The sequence below is a fragment of the Lineus longissimus genome, chromosome 5 (assembly GCF_910592395.1).
Source record: "Lineus longissimus chromosome 5, tnLinLong1.2, whole genome shotgun sequence".
Lineage (NCBI taxonomy): Eukaryota > Metazoa > Nemertea > Pilidiophora > Heteronemertea > Lineidae > Lineus > Lineus longissimus.
In genome coordinates this window covers 20,854,408-20,866,464 of record NC_088312.1, presented here as the reverse complement: position 1 = coordinate 20,866,464, position 12,057 = coordinate 20,854,408, and the positions used below count along the sequence as shown (strand labels likewise).

The 12,057-nt window shown below is 41.2% G+C and overlaps 1 protein-coding gene across 1 annotated transcript in view; it reads left to right on the top strand.

The window, feature by feature from the left end:
- The window catches only part of LOC135488712 (ensconsin-like), a 50,505-nt gene that overhangs the window by 26,703 nt on the left and 11,745 nt on the right, over positions 1-12,057 (top strand). The window contains exons 7-11 of the mRNA XM_064773420.1: positions 2,433-2,588; positions 3,306-3,485; positions 7,943-8,116; positions 9,907-10,091; positions 10,566-10,607. Coding sequence (XP_064629490.1) covers positions 2,433-2,588; positions 3,306-3,485; positions 7,943-8,116; positions 9,907-10,091; positions 10,566-10,607 — 737 coding nt within the window. The remainder of the gene's footprint in view (positions 1-2,432; positions 2,589-3,305; positions 3,486-7,942; positions 8,117-9,906; positions 10,092-10,565; positions 10,608-12,057) is intronic.

Sequence of the window (12,057 nt, the reverse complement as noted above, 5' to 3'; positions counted from 1 at the left end):
AAGCGCTAAATTTATAACCCTATCTGAAACGCAGCAGTACACCGCTGGTCAAAATACATTCGGAAGAAAAATTAACTTCTGCTGCGTAGAAACGATTCAACCAATAGCTCACTTAGCTCAATGCATCTGAAACACTGCACCAGCCACCATCGTTACTGCATTAGACATGGCTATTGATTTTATATTATTGCTCTCCATGTAGTATGTGATGCAGAGACATCCCTTCACACATTATCGGAGTTGAAGCTTCTGGAGAAAAATGATGCGAACTTCGATACTGATTGCATCACTATCATTGATTTTGTGTCACTTTGGATGAGCAGACCACTGCGCAGAATCTTATAACGATCGTGACATTTCGTGCCGGCAAAAAGTTGAAATTACGAAAATTGGTTTCCAGTTCGTCGATTTTGATTAATCATCGACGTAGTTTTGCACAACCAGCCACATTAGGGATAATTTGTCAAATTTGTGGCAAATATTTTCTGAATTCTAATGGCAAATTACAAGTGATAAACTGTAATGGGCCAGAGAGAAGTGATGCATTGTTTGGTTGTCAGGCCAAACCAGGATTGAGGGAAGGCTGTTGGTCATCGAGCAATGCCACAAAGCTATATAATCTTTGTGATTGCTCCTGAAGTTTGCCAGCCTACAATAGGCCAGCATCGCCATGAAATCATTCAGGAGATAGCTGAGCGATAGTTGTTCAAGGGGACAACATTTGCCTTCAACAGAAGATTAAAAAAATACCAAAGGATTCCAACCTCATGTGCAGAGAACATGATCGAGCCTGGGCAAGTGCACAAAGAGAGTGAAACCTTCACCAAAACAGGACATCTCAGCCTGCCAAGGGCCACAAGCTCCCTCTCTTGTATTCAGTATGTTCAGCAAACAAGTGTCTGGCCAACTGCACCATGTAATCCATTTATATGGAAATTCCCCCGAGTGTCCTGCATGTTCAGAACATGGTTGATCTATCACGCCCCAGACGACAGTGGTCTGGTAGGGTTGCCCGCAAGTGGTGGTGCTTGTTTTCTGCAGGCTGTCCGGGTTGTTGCGCTGGTTAGATTGAGAGGTATTAAACCATAGGTCTTGAATTAATTGAGATGAATGGTGAAATTGTGTGGTGCAATTTGAAGAGCTCAGCTACCAATGCTCAATCCACCAAAACCAAATGATGTATTCCCATTTAAACTGACTGAAACTCAAGTGTATAGGCCATAGGGACATCTTGGATACTCAGAGTGAAGTTTCAGGATAATGTTGTTCGGGTGTTTTTGAGTTAGTTTTGGGAGCTTGGTTTCATTCCTGTGCAACTTTTGATTTCAACCATTAAAGATTAAATATATTTGGGATCAGCCATAATTTTCATGCTATTTCAATATGAATTTGATATTTATTAAAACTAAGAAGTACAATCAGATTAAAGTCAAGTTGAAGAAGTTGTAGTCCAGTATACTGATGCAGGGATGGTCATTCAGGCCACGCCTTGATGTCACTGCACTGAATGTGTCCTTTGTTGAATTCACCATCACATTAGCATTTTTGCCAAAATTTTTGAAAAGACAATGTTTGATTCAAATTGGTACAGATGGTGGATGTTTGGGAATCTGATATGGATTTTAGTGGATGTAGAAATGTTGTGGCGGACTTGCCAGAAAGATAATGGTTTATTTTGAAACCTCTTGCTAAACTGCTTGTAATAGCTGCTTGAAAAAGGTTGATGTGATGATTGGTTCAACATGTTGCGGATTCGTACATCAGTCAAAAGGGTACCAACTATATATGGTTGGCGCCAACTGTCACTGGGGTATTGACCTGTTGTGACGGAGATATACGACATCATCCCCTAGTGAAAGTTCACCTATTGGAATGCCGATACCCTATTGAATCATTGTTTACTTGTATCGTGCTTGAGAGTTTCATGCGAGGTTTGACTGTAAAAAGTTTAATCTGTCCGTGATCTTTTAGAAAATTTCAGATTTTACTTTCTTTAGATTAAACCTGTTTGAAACTCCTTACTTCGTTCGTGTACAGTATCGTTTTGATACACTTTGTGTCTTAAACTTAGTTGAGACAATACTTGTAGCAACATCGAGTAGTAAATGCCTCCACTTTCCCAAAAGAAGTAAATTGTTTCACTGCTTTTAATTTAGGAGTAGATAATGTTTCATAATTTTCAAGTAGTATATGCCTGAAACTTCTTTTAAAAGAAGTAAATTCTTACACTGCTTAAAAAGTAGTAAATGCTACCACTGCCCACTAAATGCTTGTTTGTTGAGACTAATCCCCCTCTATTGTACATAGTTGTAAACAGACTCACTATTTGCCGTATAGTTCTATAGATAACTGCATTTAATGAGCATGTTTTTTCCCCAATTATGTAATTGCATTTATTCCGTTCTTGTGCATCATACTGTCATATCTCTTAGGCGCTAGTCAAGAAAACTTGGCCCAGTCAACCTCTTTGCCCTCTAAGAGACTCTCTGCATCGTGTATGACTCTGACACGAAAACGAAGTGTAGAAATTTCAACCTCGAATCTGGCCCATAGCGGATCAAGCCCACGAGAAAATTCAAGTTCACCTGGTAAGACATGGAGTGGCCAGCACCCCCTGGTGGGCTGTGGTGACTCGACGCGTGAATTGAAATGTGTCGAAATTGTAACCATAGAAATCTAACTCGTAGAATGAATACAGATCATAACAAAGTCACCACAATACAGTCATTTTAACATTTCTCAACCAAACTTTTGAAAACCTCTAAGACTTTCCTACCACCATCTGACAACATCCAGTCAGATTGGCATCTCCCATGCACCATCCCTCTCCTAGAAAATAACATGTTATCCTATTTAATTGTGTTGAGTTGCAGCTTTATCAGCATTAACCTGTGTGTTTTGTTGTCCAAACTTTCTTTGTCATTTACGTATCTTGATGTCCTGCTCCCACTTCATTCCTTCCTTTAATACCCTTGTGATATTCTTTGTGTTTTCCTGTTTTCTTTATTTCGCGCAGAAAAACATAGGCCTATTGCTCAAATCGACTATTATCCTGTAGGGATATTCCTATTCCTCACCACACTTATGTTCATTTCTCTTATAGTTGGTGGTACCAAGTTCAAGGAAAGAGCAGCGGTTAACCCCTTGGCTTCTTGACGAGTCCATGCCATGCTCATTTGGTGGCATTTCTAACTTTCAGGAGTGCAATTTGCCAGTGCTACTCCCCTTACAGGTCAAACTTTCCTGGGGGTGCAAACATCACGTGAACTTTTCATTTATGTTCTGACTACATTATTATCACACAGGGGATAGCATAACACCCTTGCCTCTACGTCGTCACTCTCTCCCCTCCAAAACGCCCGATCGGCTGATGATTTCACGTCACCGCAGTAGTTCCCTGCAGTCGGTAATGGCGTTAGGGCGACGTCAACGTAGTTACTCCCTGCAAACCGTTCGTAGAGTTAGTAACTGTGACAGTATCACAGGTAAGGGCGCCAAAGTCCTTGGATCTTATTTCTTCCTTCGGCCGAAGTGGTGATCTCGTTTCTTGTCAGAGAACTCTTTTATAATACTCGAGTGTCATCGATCTAAGACCGGTTGATTGTTTACTACAAATAGAACCAGGGGCCAATCAGGAACATGACATTTGACGTTTATCAAACCAGCCTTAGGAGAGTTGCCTCTGATAAGAAACAGATCACATATTTCATGGTCATGGCTTTATAAAGCTTTCCCATTTGACTATCCAATTTCTCAAAACCACTTGATTTCATTTGGTGATCAGGTTCTTCCCAAATTGCAAATCTCTCCGCTTATTTCCCCAATCTCTTTGATTCTCTCTAAGGTATTGTCATCATCCTGGCTTAGATCTTATGTTTCTCGGCAACGGGGATACTAGGGTGGTTGATCTTTTTTCTCGACACATTAACCAGTATCCCTTTGAGGTCTTGAGTCGGCTCTCTCCAAATCAGACAGCCATACACTATTGAGATCAGTGATGAACCGCTGTGAATTAGTTACTCGGACACTTGGCTCAAGAGGTCCCTGGTTCGAACCCCACAGACAGCTTGAGACTCCTGGCAGGTCTCTTTCCCTTTCTTGACTTAGTACTTCAACCAGGTGTAAAATGGGTGCCGGTCAGAAATGCTCAAGTTGTATACTGGATGAGTAGCTCATCTGAGTACTGCTGAAAGCCTTCAGGACTGTTGTGTTAAAGTGTGAAGCCAGATGATTAACTCCACTATAGTTAATATCGACTATAAATGTTAAAACTAAACATATCAGGTTGAAAACGTCAATGAAATTTCTCCAGTCTTACACTTTGATGTCGAGGATTGGAGAAATGATTCCACATTCGTCTCCCTCTGAATCACTGCCTTAATATTTAATCGAAGTGCCATGTCAGGCGTCTCTGTTGACATTTACGGATTCCCACACAAGTGATCCTGTTATCATGGAGACAGAACTTGTGGGCAATAAAGGTGCTTGCTATTAAAGGCAATAGTCACCAGGGCTTGAAATTCATGGAGGCAATGAAGGTAAATGCCTTCGTGCCCTACATCTTCCCCTTAGTGTTATTCCTTGAGGAATCCACAACCTTGATATCGTTTTCGAACGCCCGATAAAATCATCAAGCTCTGAAAATTCCATTCCATTTGTCAGTTTTGCAAACCCTTCAATCCTCTCCCCCCTCTATTGTTCATTTATGAACTCTGCATCTTTGCTTTAATGGACTGTCAGTCTCACCACAATGCAAACCCATGCACACACCTACCAATTCGTAGCATTATGAAAGTATATGTCAGTAAAAAAGTAACTGTCTCCGAAATTGACCATACTTTCATTTTGTTATTGGCAAAGTACATACACCTACTAACATGCTTTGTAATTAACAAACTGATTAACTCAATGTACAAAGAGGTAACCTTGCTTACTAAACAATCTGTGTTATTGTGAATAATGGAATTGAATATTGAACATTGGTCAGTTGACCAATATATGGTTGTCTAGTATTAGGTTGGTCAGATTGACCAACTTAAGTTTACCGTGGAGGTTTCACATTTCCCAATGGCTGACCCTGTCCATGTTACAACAATCATAAGTTTAGGACACTAAAAATATTTTAAGGCCCCCCCCTCCCATGTCAAGTCTGAGAACCTTGAACGTAGAACCTACTTTGTTATGCATGCAATCTTTCTTTTCAGCCTCTTGCTTTCAGTTAAACTTCATTCGGTTTTCAAACGTGCTGTTGACATAATTTGCATATACCTTAGGTCCAGCAGACGATTTTCTCCCTTGGTTTAAGCACGACAGTTAGAATTTGATATTTAGCAGCAGTTTAGTTCCCTATTGAAAGCCCCTGCCTTGAAGTACAAGATAACTCGAAAGTGATTTTGTCAACTATGATTGATTTGATCCGAATAAAAGTCCCCCTCACCCAAATATCGAGAACAGATATGATTTTTTCATGACGTTACACAGCACCTCACGACGAATTCAACTTTTCTTCGACTGCGCCTATTAAAGATTCGTGTCTTGATTTCGATTCGATTTAATGTACCCCTGTAATTTATGTTCCTGCACTGTCCGTACTTGCATCTTGCGCATACATACAGGGTTAGCCATTGGTGTGCGTTAGAAAGCAACTCCATGCATGTGTTAGATAGTGTTAGCTTCTTATCGATATTGCACAAAGCTTGTACAGATTAAACCGCCCCGTATAAAACGCCTTTTTCAAAAACATTGTGGGGATCCAATTTTGATCAAAGGTGATGGTATTGAGATAAAATGTGTTTTTCGCATTGGACATTTCTAATGGTGGTGTTAGGATTTTTCATAGCAGTTAGATTTTAAAATTAAGGACACGCTCAAGAAGCCCCTAGGATGTGTGTGTGTGTCATCAAAGGAGCAGTCTTTTGATGGTGATTGATTTGGTAGGCCTTAAGTGGGTGCAGTTTGAAATCACAGTGATACACATACATGTGCTGAAGTTGGGTGCTGAATGATACAGACGCCTGGTGGATGTGATGACGACTGACTTAGCAGTTGTGCCGACTTCTTTAACACAGGCGAGATATTTCTTGTGTTACCTTGTCATCCTTACATTGACTTTTAATGTGTAAATTATTCACCAAGTTCGACATTCTTTGTTTAAAAAGAGCTGAAGTTCAGTTAATTTCATAACAACAGTGTATAAAATGGATTTTGTGCTTTTGAACAACAGGCCCATATTTGATTAAATCATATATTAGTCAGTTGTTGTCCCTGCATTTCAGCTGATTTGAAGCAAAGAACTCTTCACTGCGAGTCCAGTTTAAACCACGCAACACCACTGCGAATTCACACCTGATAACGTTTTCGTGTTTCTAAATTTGTTTGTCCCGTTAGCATTTGCACATCCTACAAGTTTCTTGAGCTTGTCCTGTGAATTTCCTTCTTCACACTGTAAACCCCTCTTTAGCTGGCAGCCGTGTTAAAGAAACACTTAGTAGGAGTTAGTCGCACCTTAGTCGGTGTCATGTGTCCACGTTTGTAACCGTCGATAGAACTCACTTTTCAAACGCACAAGCAAAAGTTGATCAATCTCATGTTGTCATGCACAACTTCATGCAGTTGTAGACTTTTATGGAACACTACTTGTGCTGAAGTTTTTCACACACTAATTGAATGTGTACTTACTTTCAAATCCATTTTGTTGATGCAAAAGCCAAATCAGATTTGGTAAAATTTTTGAGAAAATTCACTTGGAGCAAATTTGGGCCCAGGTGCTCACTCACATTGGAGTCAGATGACAGCTTTTGCTCTGCTGAAAGGGTCATCTCCTTCAGTCAATTTCATTTACAATAGTTGCGTTAGTACTTGACGCCAACGTTACTTCTTATGCCAGTAGAGCAACTGGGAGCCAAGGCATAATGTTGCCGATGCTACTGGGGTTTACGGTTCATTGTGCGTTGATGATTGTGGACTTTCTCTTCCCCATTCTCTGTAGATCCTAGTCTTGTCCCATTTCCATTTTGAGGATATTTGTCCAGGGACCACCCGACTGTCCGTTGTGCGTTTGTCAGGAAGTGGTCTTCTCCAGGTGCATGATGGGACTTCCAGGTAACACTATCGTGGGTATTGCTGCTCTATGGCCAGACGGGTGATGCTCGGCAATTCTTCGAATGCTCATCTTCTTCTTTAATAGCGTCTTGCAGTGGCATCAAAGTTGTACTTCTGCTACTGTAACGGCTTGGGCTGTTGGTCAGCTTACACCCCCACAGTTTGAAGCAAAGGACTTTAAAGATACAAAATACACCATAACTAGGCCTCGATGAAAAGATTATAATCTTAGTTGTACAAAGTGACATTAATACTGCATGTGGTTTCCTATAAACATGACGAAAAGTTCGTGAAATGTTCGTGAAATCAGCTACAGTTGAACTTGAAAATTTGTTGTGAGGGATATTTTGGTGTAAAAAAATGTTTAGTATTACCTTTGGGCTGGGAACAAATCTTTTTGAAGTTTTGGTGATGAAATCATTATAAAAAGTTAATTGTCAGATTCACAGATATAACTATATCAAATAATGTGTTTTTGCCAAATTTTAAAGCTGAATGAATCCAGATATATTGTGTGCAGTGGGTCTCGAAGAATATCTGATATGAAAAAATTGTTGGTGCTTTTGAAATGAAACGTTGAGGTAGTATAAACGAAAAGTCTACATGAAGGGGATTGCTAGTTTCAGTTAAGGTGTTGCATTCGAGCTTTGTCGTGCGCTGCCCTAGCATCTGGCCACATTGCAGTAAGAGGCGCTGGGTTCTGGATGGTGAAGGGGCCAAGCGGAGGAGGCAAGGAACCTGGACTAATGCCACTATTTGCTCTTTTAATGCCATCTGATAGCCCTCGGAACCATCCAAGAAAACCGCCCATACCACCGCGCAACTCGTCCATCTTTTATAGTTTCACGGGCTGTACCACGTCGTCCACAAAGCAGCCAGTCGGAGACTGCGTCCAGTAATACCAGTGATAGCCCCGCTCGTAAGCCGCGACCGCGTAGCATAGCGGGGACTTTACCGTCTGCAAGTCCAACAGCCGAGACGCGTCAAGGCCGAAGCTCAGATAGGGGAAGGACAGGTACTTGATACTCTCATTGCACGCAGAAAGTTTTCTCGGCGAATGATGGAAGATGGTTTCCGTGGTTGGAAATTGGCACACGCGTCTCTGAATACTGGTCCCTATCACTCAGTACAAACAACTTTTGGTTGCATGTCAGACGATGACAGCAGTTGAGAGTGATCCTTTTATTGTCTTTGCCACATTATGATGTGATATACAAGTTTTTTCTGTCGACTGGGGCGTAAATGATTCATCCAGTTAAGATACTCGAAATTCAATTTCAAAACCATCTTCCATCATTCGAATTATAATGTTTTGTGCAGTATCCTTGTTGAGTCTGGTCACACAGTCAGTCAGTGAAGTTGCATCTGATATGTTGTTTAGAAGTCTTTTCTCCTCTTGCACTAACAAACGTAATCAAACTTGATTAGTTATTGTGAATTATTTAAATCTGTGCACCGTAAACAAGCAGTGGTATAAAGTGGAGTCGATGTGATATCTAGATATGCTGGAAAATCCTTATGAGACGAATAGGTTTGGTAGTATATCTATAGCTATCTTAATATTGCTATGTGTTGAGCCCCCTGCAAGCGAGCGATTTGTGTCTCTGTGATCTCTTACAACTATCGCTGAAGGAAGTTGGCTCGTCTATGGGTGAAAGTGGTAATTACAGGGATTGATACTGATTGCGACACCCTTGTACTGCTTGTGCCTGCGATTTACCACCGCAGTGATCGTGATCGCAGATCGCCCTGATAGAAATCACAGTGTCGCAGTGTCCATCCAGCATTTTGTCCGTAATGTCACCATTAAGCATTGTTGTCTCAATACAGACAATCTTATAAAGTTACATCCATCAGTAATTCGTATCAAAAGATAGGTGACATACTCTAGTCTTGGTTCCACTACAGGGTTTAGATCCGTTTCTATCGCATCCGCATCAGGTCCGAACTTAGCTTAGTCCGGACTAACGAATGTGGTGCAGTTCGACTACAGGATTGGTAAGTTAACAGGTACGGCTACAGGTGGCGCCACTCTATGCGCGTTAGGTGTTGTTTTGACAGAACCAACACTTCCGCTCATGCGCAATACGTTCACATTGACACGCCACCTGTAGCCGTACTTAGTAACTTGATCTTAATCCGGACTAATGCGGTTCCATTACAGGTAATTTCTGCTTTAGATCCGGGTCTATTCTAAGTTCGGCTTAAATCCGCTTGTCCTATCCGCACTTAATAAGACCGCTCTTAGTGAGAGCCGGACTTGTTTAGTCCGGACTAGCTGTAATGGAATCACAACTAATTCGGATGTAGTCCGCACTTTCCTGTAGTGGAACCGCAACTTATGTCTTGAATGCATAGCATGATCTTAGCCGTGTCTGCTAACGTCACTATGACGACTTTCTTGGTGATGTGTATTTGAACCCAAGCTGTCTACCTGCTTTGCAGAATGCAGTACGGGTGGTGTGGTTCCTGATCACCATCATAATCATATCATTATCATGTCATGTCCGGTTAGGGTGGTCAGCCTTGTTAGGGGATGCAAGGTTGAAAAGTGTCTACGGGATTAAGACCAAGCCTTCATTGCTGGTTGTCTAAACGAGACTGGATTTGGACCAAAAGTGGGTATTGACAATTGAGTGGTATTGACAATCGCTGTGATGAGAAATAAAAAGATCGCTTGTCTGCTGGTAAAACGGCTAACTGCTGGGTTTGATGTGGATTGCAGGTGCAAACAAGAGATTGTTGGTGCATTGTCGCAGCAATGAAAACTTAATCATTTTCAAACATTTCATGTCACTCCTCTAGCCACACGGTCAAGGTCGCAGGGTGCCGAGAAGCTGAAGGAGAAGGAGAAAGAGCGTGAACGCCAGGAGAAGGCCAAGAAGGAGAATGATGACAAAACGACCCCACCACCTCCTAAAGTCAACATGAAGACGCTCGATCGCCTGTCAGTGGCGAAGAAGCCGGCAAAGGAGGTCACTCCAACCAAGGTGAGAATATGCAAAATATGTTTGAGAATTCGAATGTTTTTTGCATCTCTTCAAGTTTAATGTTCTTTGATGCTGCCAGTTTCTGTCCTGGAAGAGGTCAAGGATTAAAGCGACTGATTTGCATGGTAACTGATTGATGCATCTGGCTCATAGGCGACCATCCATCATCCATACAACCTCCCCCCCTTGTGGTGGACGGGTTAAACGCTTTCTCAGAGAAGTAGCTTTGGACCTTCTGTAACGGTTGAACATCCTGGAAATGTTCAGTTCTACTTCTATGGTGTGGCGGTTGAGCGCAAATCAGGCAGTCTCAATCAACAAGAATTAATTTGCTACCCCTGACATTTCTTTGGAAATCCTTTTAACCCACAAGAAATGAAAAATACTTTGCATCTACCTGTTGCCTGTTTATTTGATCCAAATTTGGATTTGCAAACCCATCTTATTTTATCCTGTAATATCTTTATCACCCAGACTACCACTCAAAAGCACCACTTGGCCCTGGCACTAGACACCGTAAGATTTTCATTTGTCAACTCGCATCACCATTTTGACCAATTTGTTGTGTGTCCGCCTCGGTTTTTGTCAATGTTTTAACTCCATCTTTGTGGTAATTTAAAGGAAAACAGTTTGAACTGAAGTAAGAAGTGGTATAATTCATGTGAAAATTCCAACGTTTATGAAAAAACGTTGTGTTCTCTCCCTTATCATTCAAAGTCTCTGTGAAGACAAGGGATGTGACACTTTCAGATTTTTTAAGGGATTTCTGTTTTGTCCTCCTGAGAAGGGTCTGATTTGACAGCTAAGAAATGGGACGAACCATGCCTTGCCTCAGCTCTCTGGAGATCTTAAAAGTTTCTAAATTGGACCTTCAATGAGCATTTTAGAGGTATATTTGTGCAAGTAGAGGCAGTTCTCAGGACAACATTTTCTCATGGAAAATATTTCGGGTCTTTTTTGGTGCTCAGCAACACATCCAAAGTAGTTGGAGGTGGAGAGTGTTATGAAAGTGATAGTCCTAGCTGGTCAAAATTGTGGTGACCGCCCTTAGTTGTTGTTCGTTTTGCAATGTACCCCTTGTTTCATGTCCTTACGCAATGATGCATGCATGTTTTGTGAGCAAAGTGTTCATAACATTGGCCGAGAGTAGTGTGTAAGAATTTTTTATCTCGAATGTCATGTTTGACAGACATTTTTTCCGAACACTTCAAAGTTTAAAGTCATGTGCTTCTTTGCTTTTGTCAATTATGGTGCTGTCACAATATTTTGATTGTGGCAGGGTTGGCCATTATCAGTGTGTACAAGCATACCGGGCTATACACCCAAGGAGAAGTGCTGATCATATTCATATCAGCTATACACCAGCAGCATTAAAATATGCACTTGTTCACCCTGAATATCAAGGGATGGAACCATTGGACTGTTCTTCTCCGTATAGCAGGGTATGCGTGTGACACGCTCGTACACTGTGCTGATTGATGTGACCATTGCTATACAACCCTTCAGTGCTTCAGAACCACTGCTTCTTTTTCTTTGGGCGCATAACAAAAGTAAATGCGAAGCCAAAAGAGTCGAAAGGGTTCGTCTCTCTGCAGACCCCCCTCCCAAGAGTGGGAGCAGTTTGGAATTAATTTGTGTAGCGTACTAACTGGATTTCCTTGCTATTTAGCATGGCATCCCATGAATTCATTAATCTGTCGATGTATATCCTAAAAGTCAGATAATTTTTGATTGACTGAAGTGTTTTGTTTTTTCTGGGACGATTGGTCATAAAAATGTCACTGATCACATTTCTCATGGAATGAAATACCCAATATTTCTAAGAAAAGCTGTGGTAAATTAAAACAAACTGCTAACACCCATTGACATGTCCATCATGATTATTATTAATCTATAAAAAGCATAATTGATTAACATGATTAATCAATCAATCGGATCTAAATATGCAGCCCATTTATGAATATTT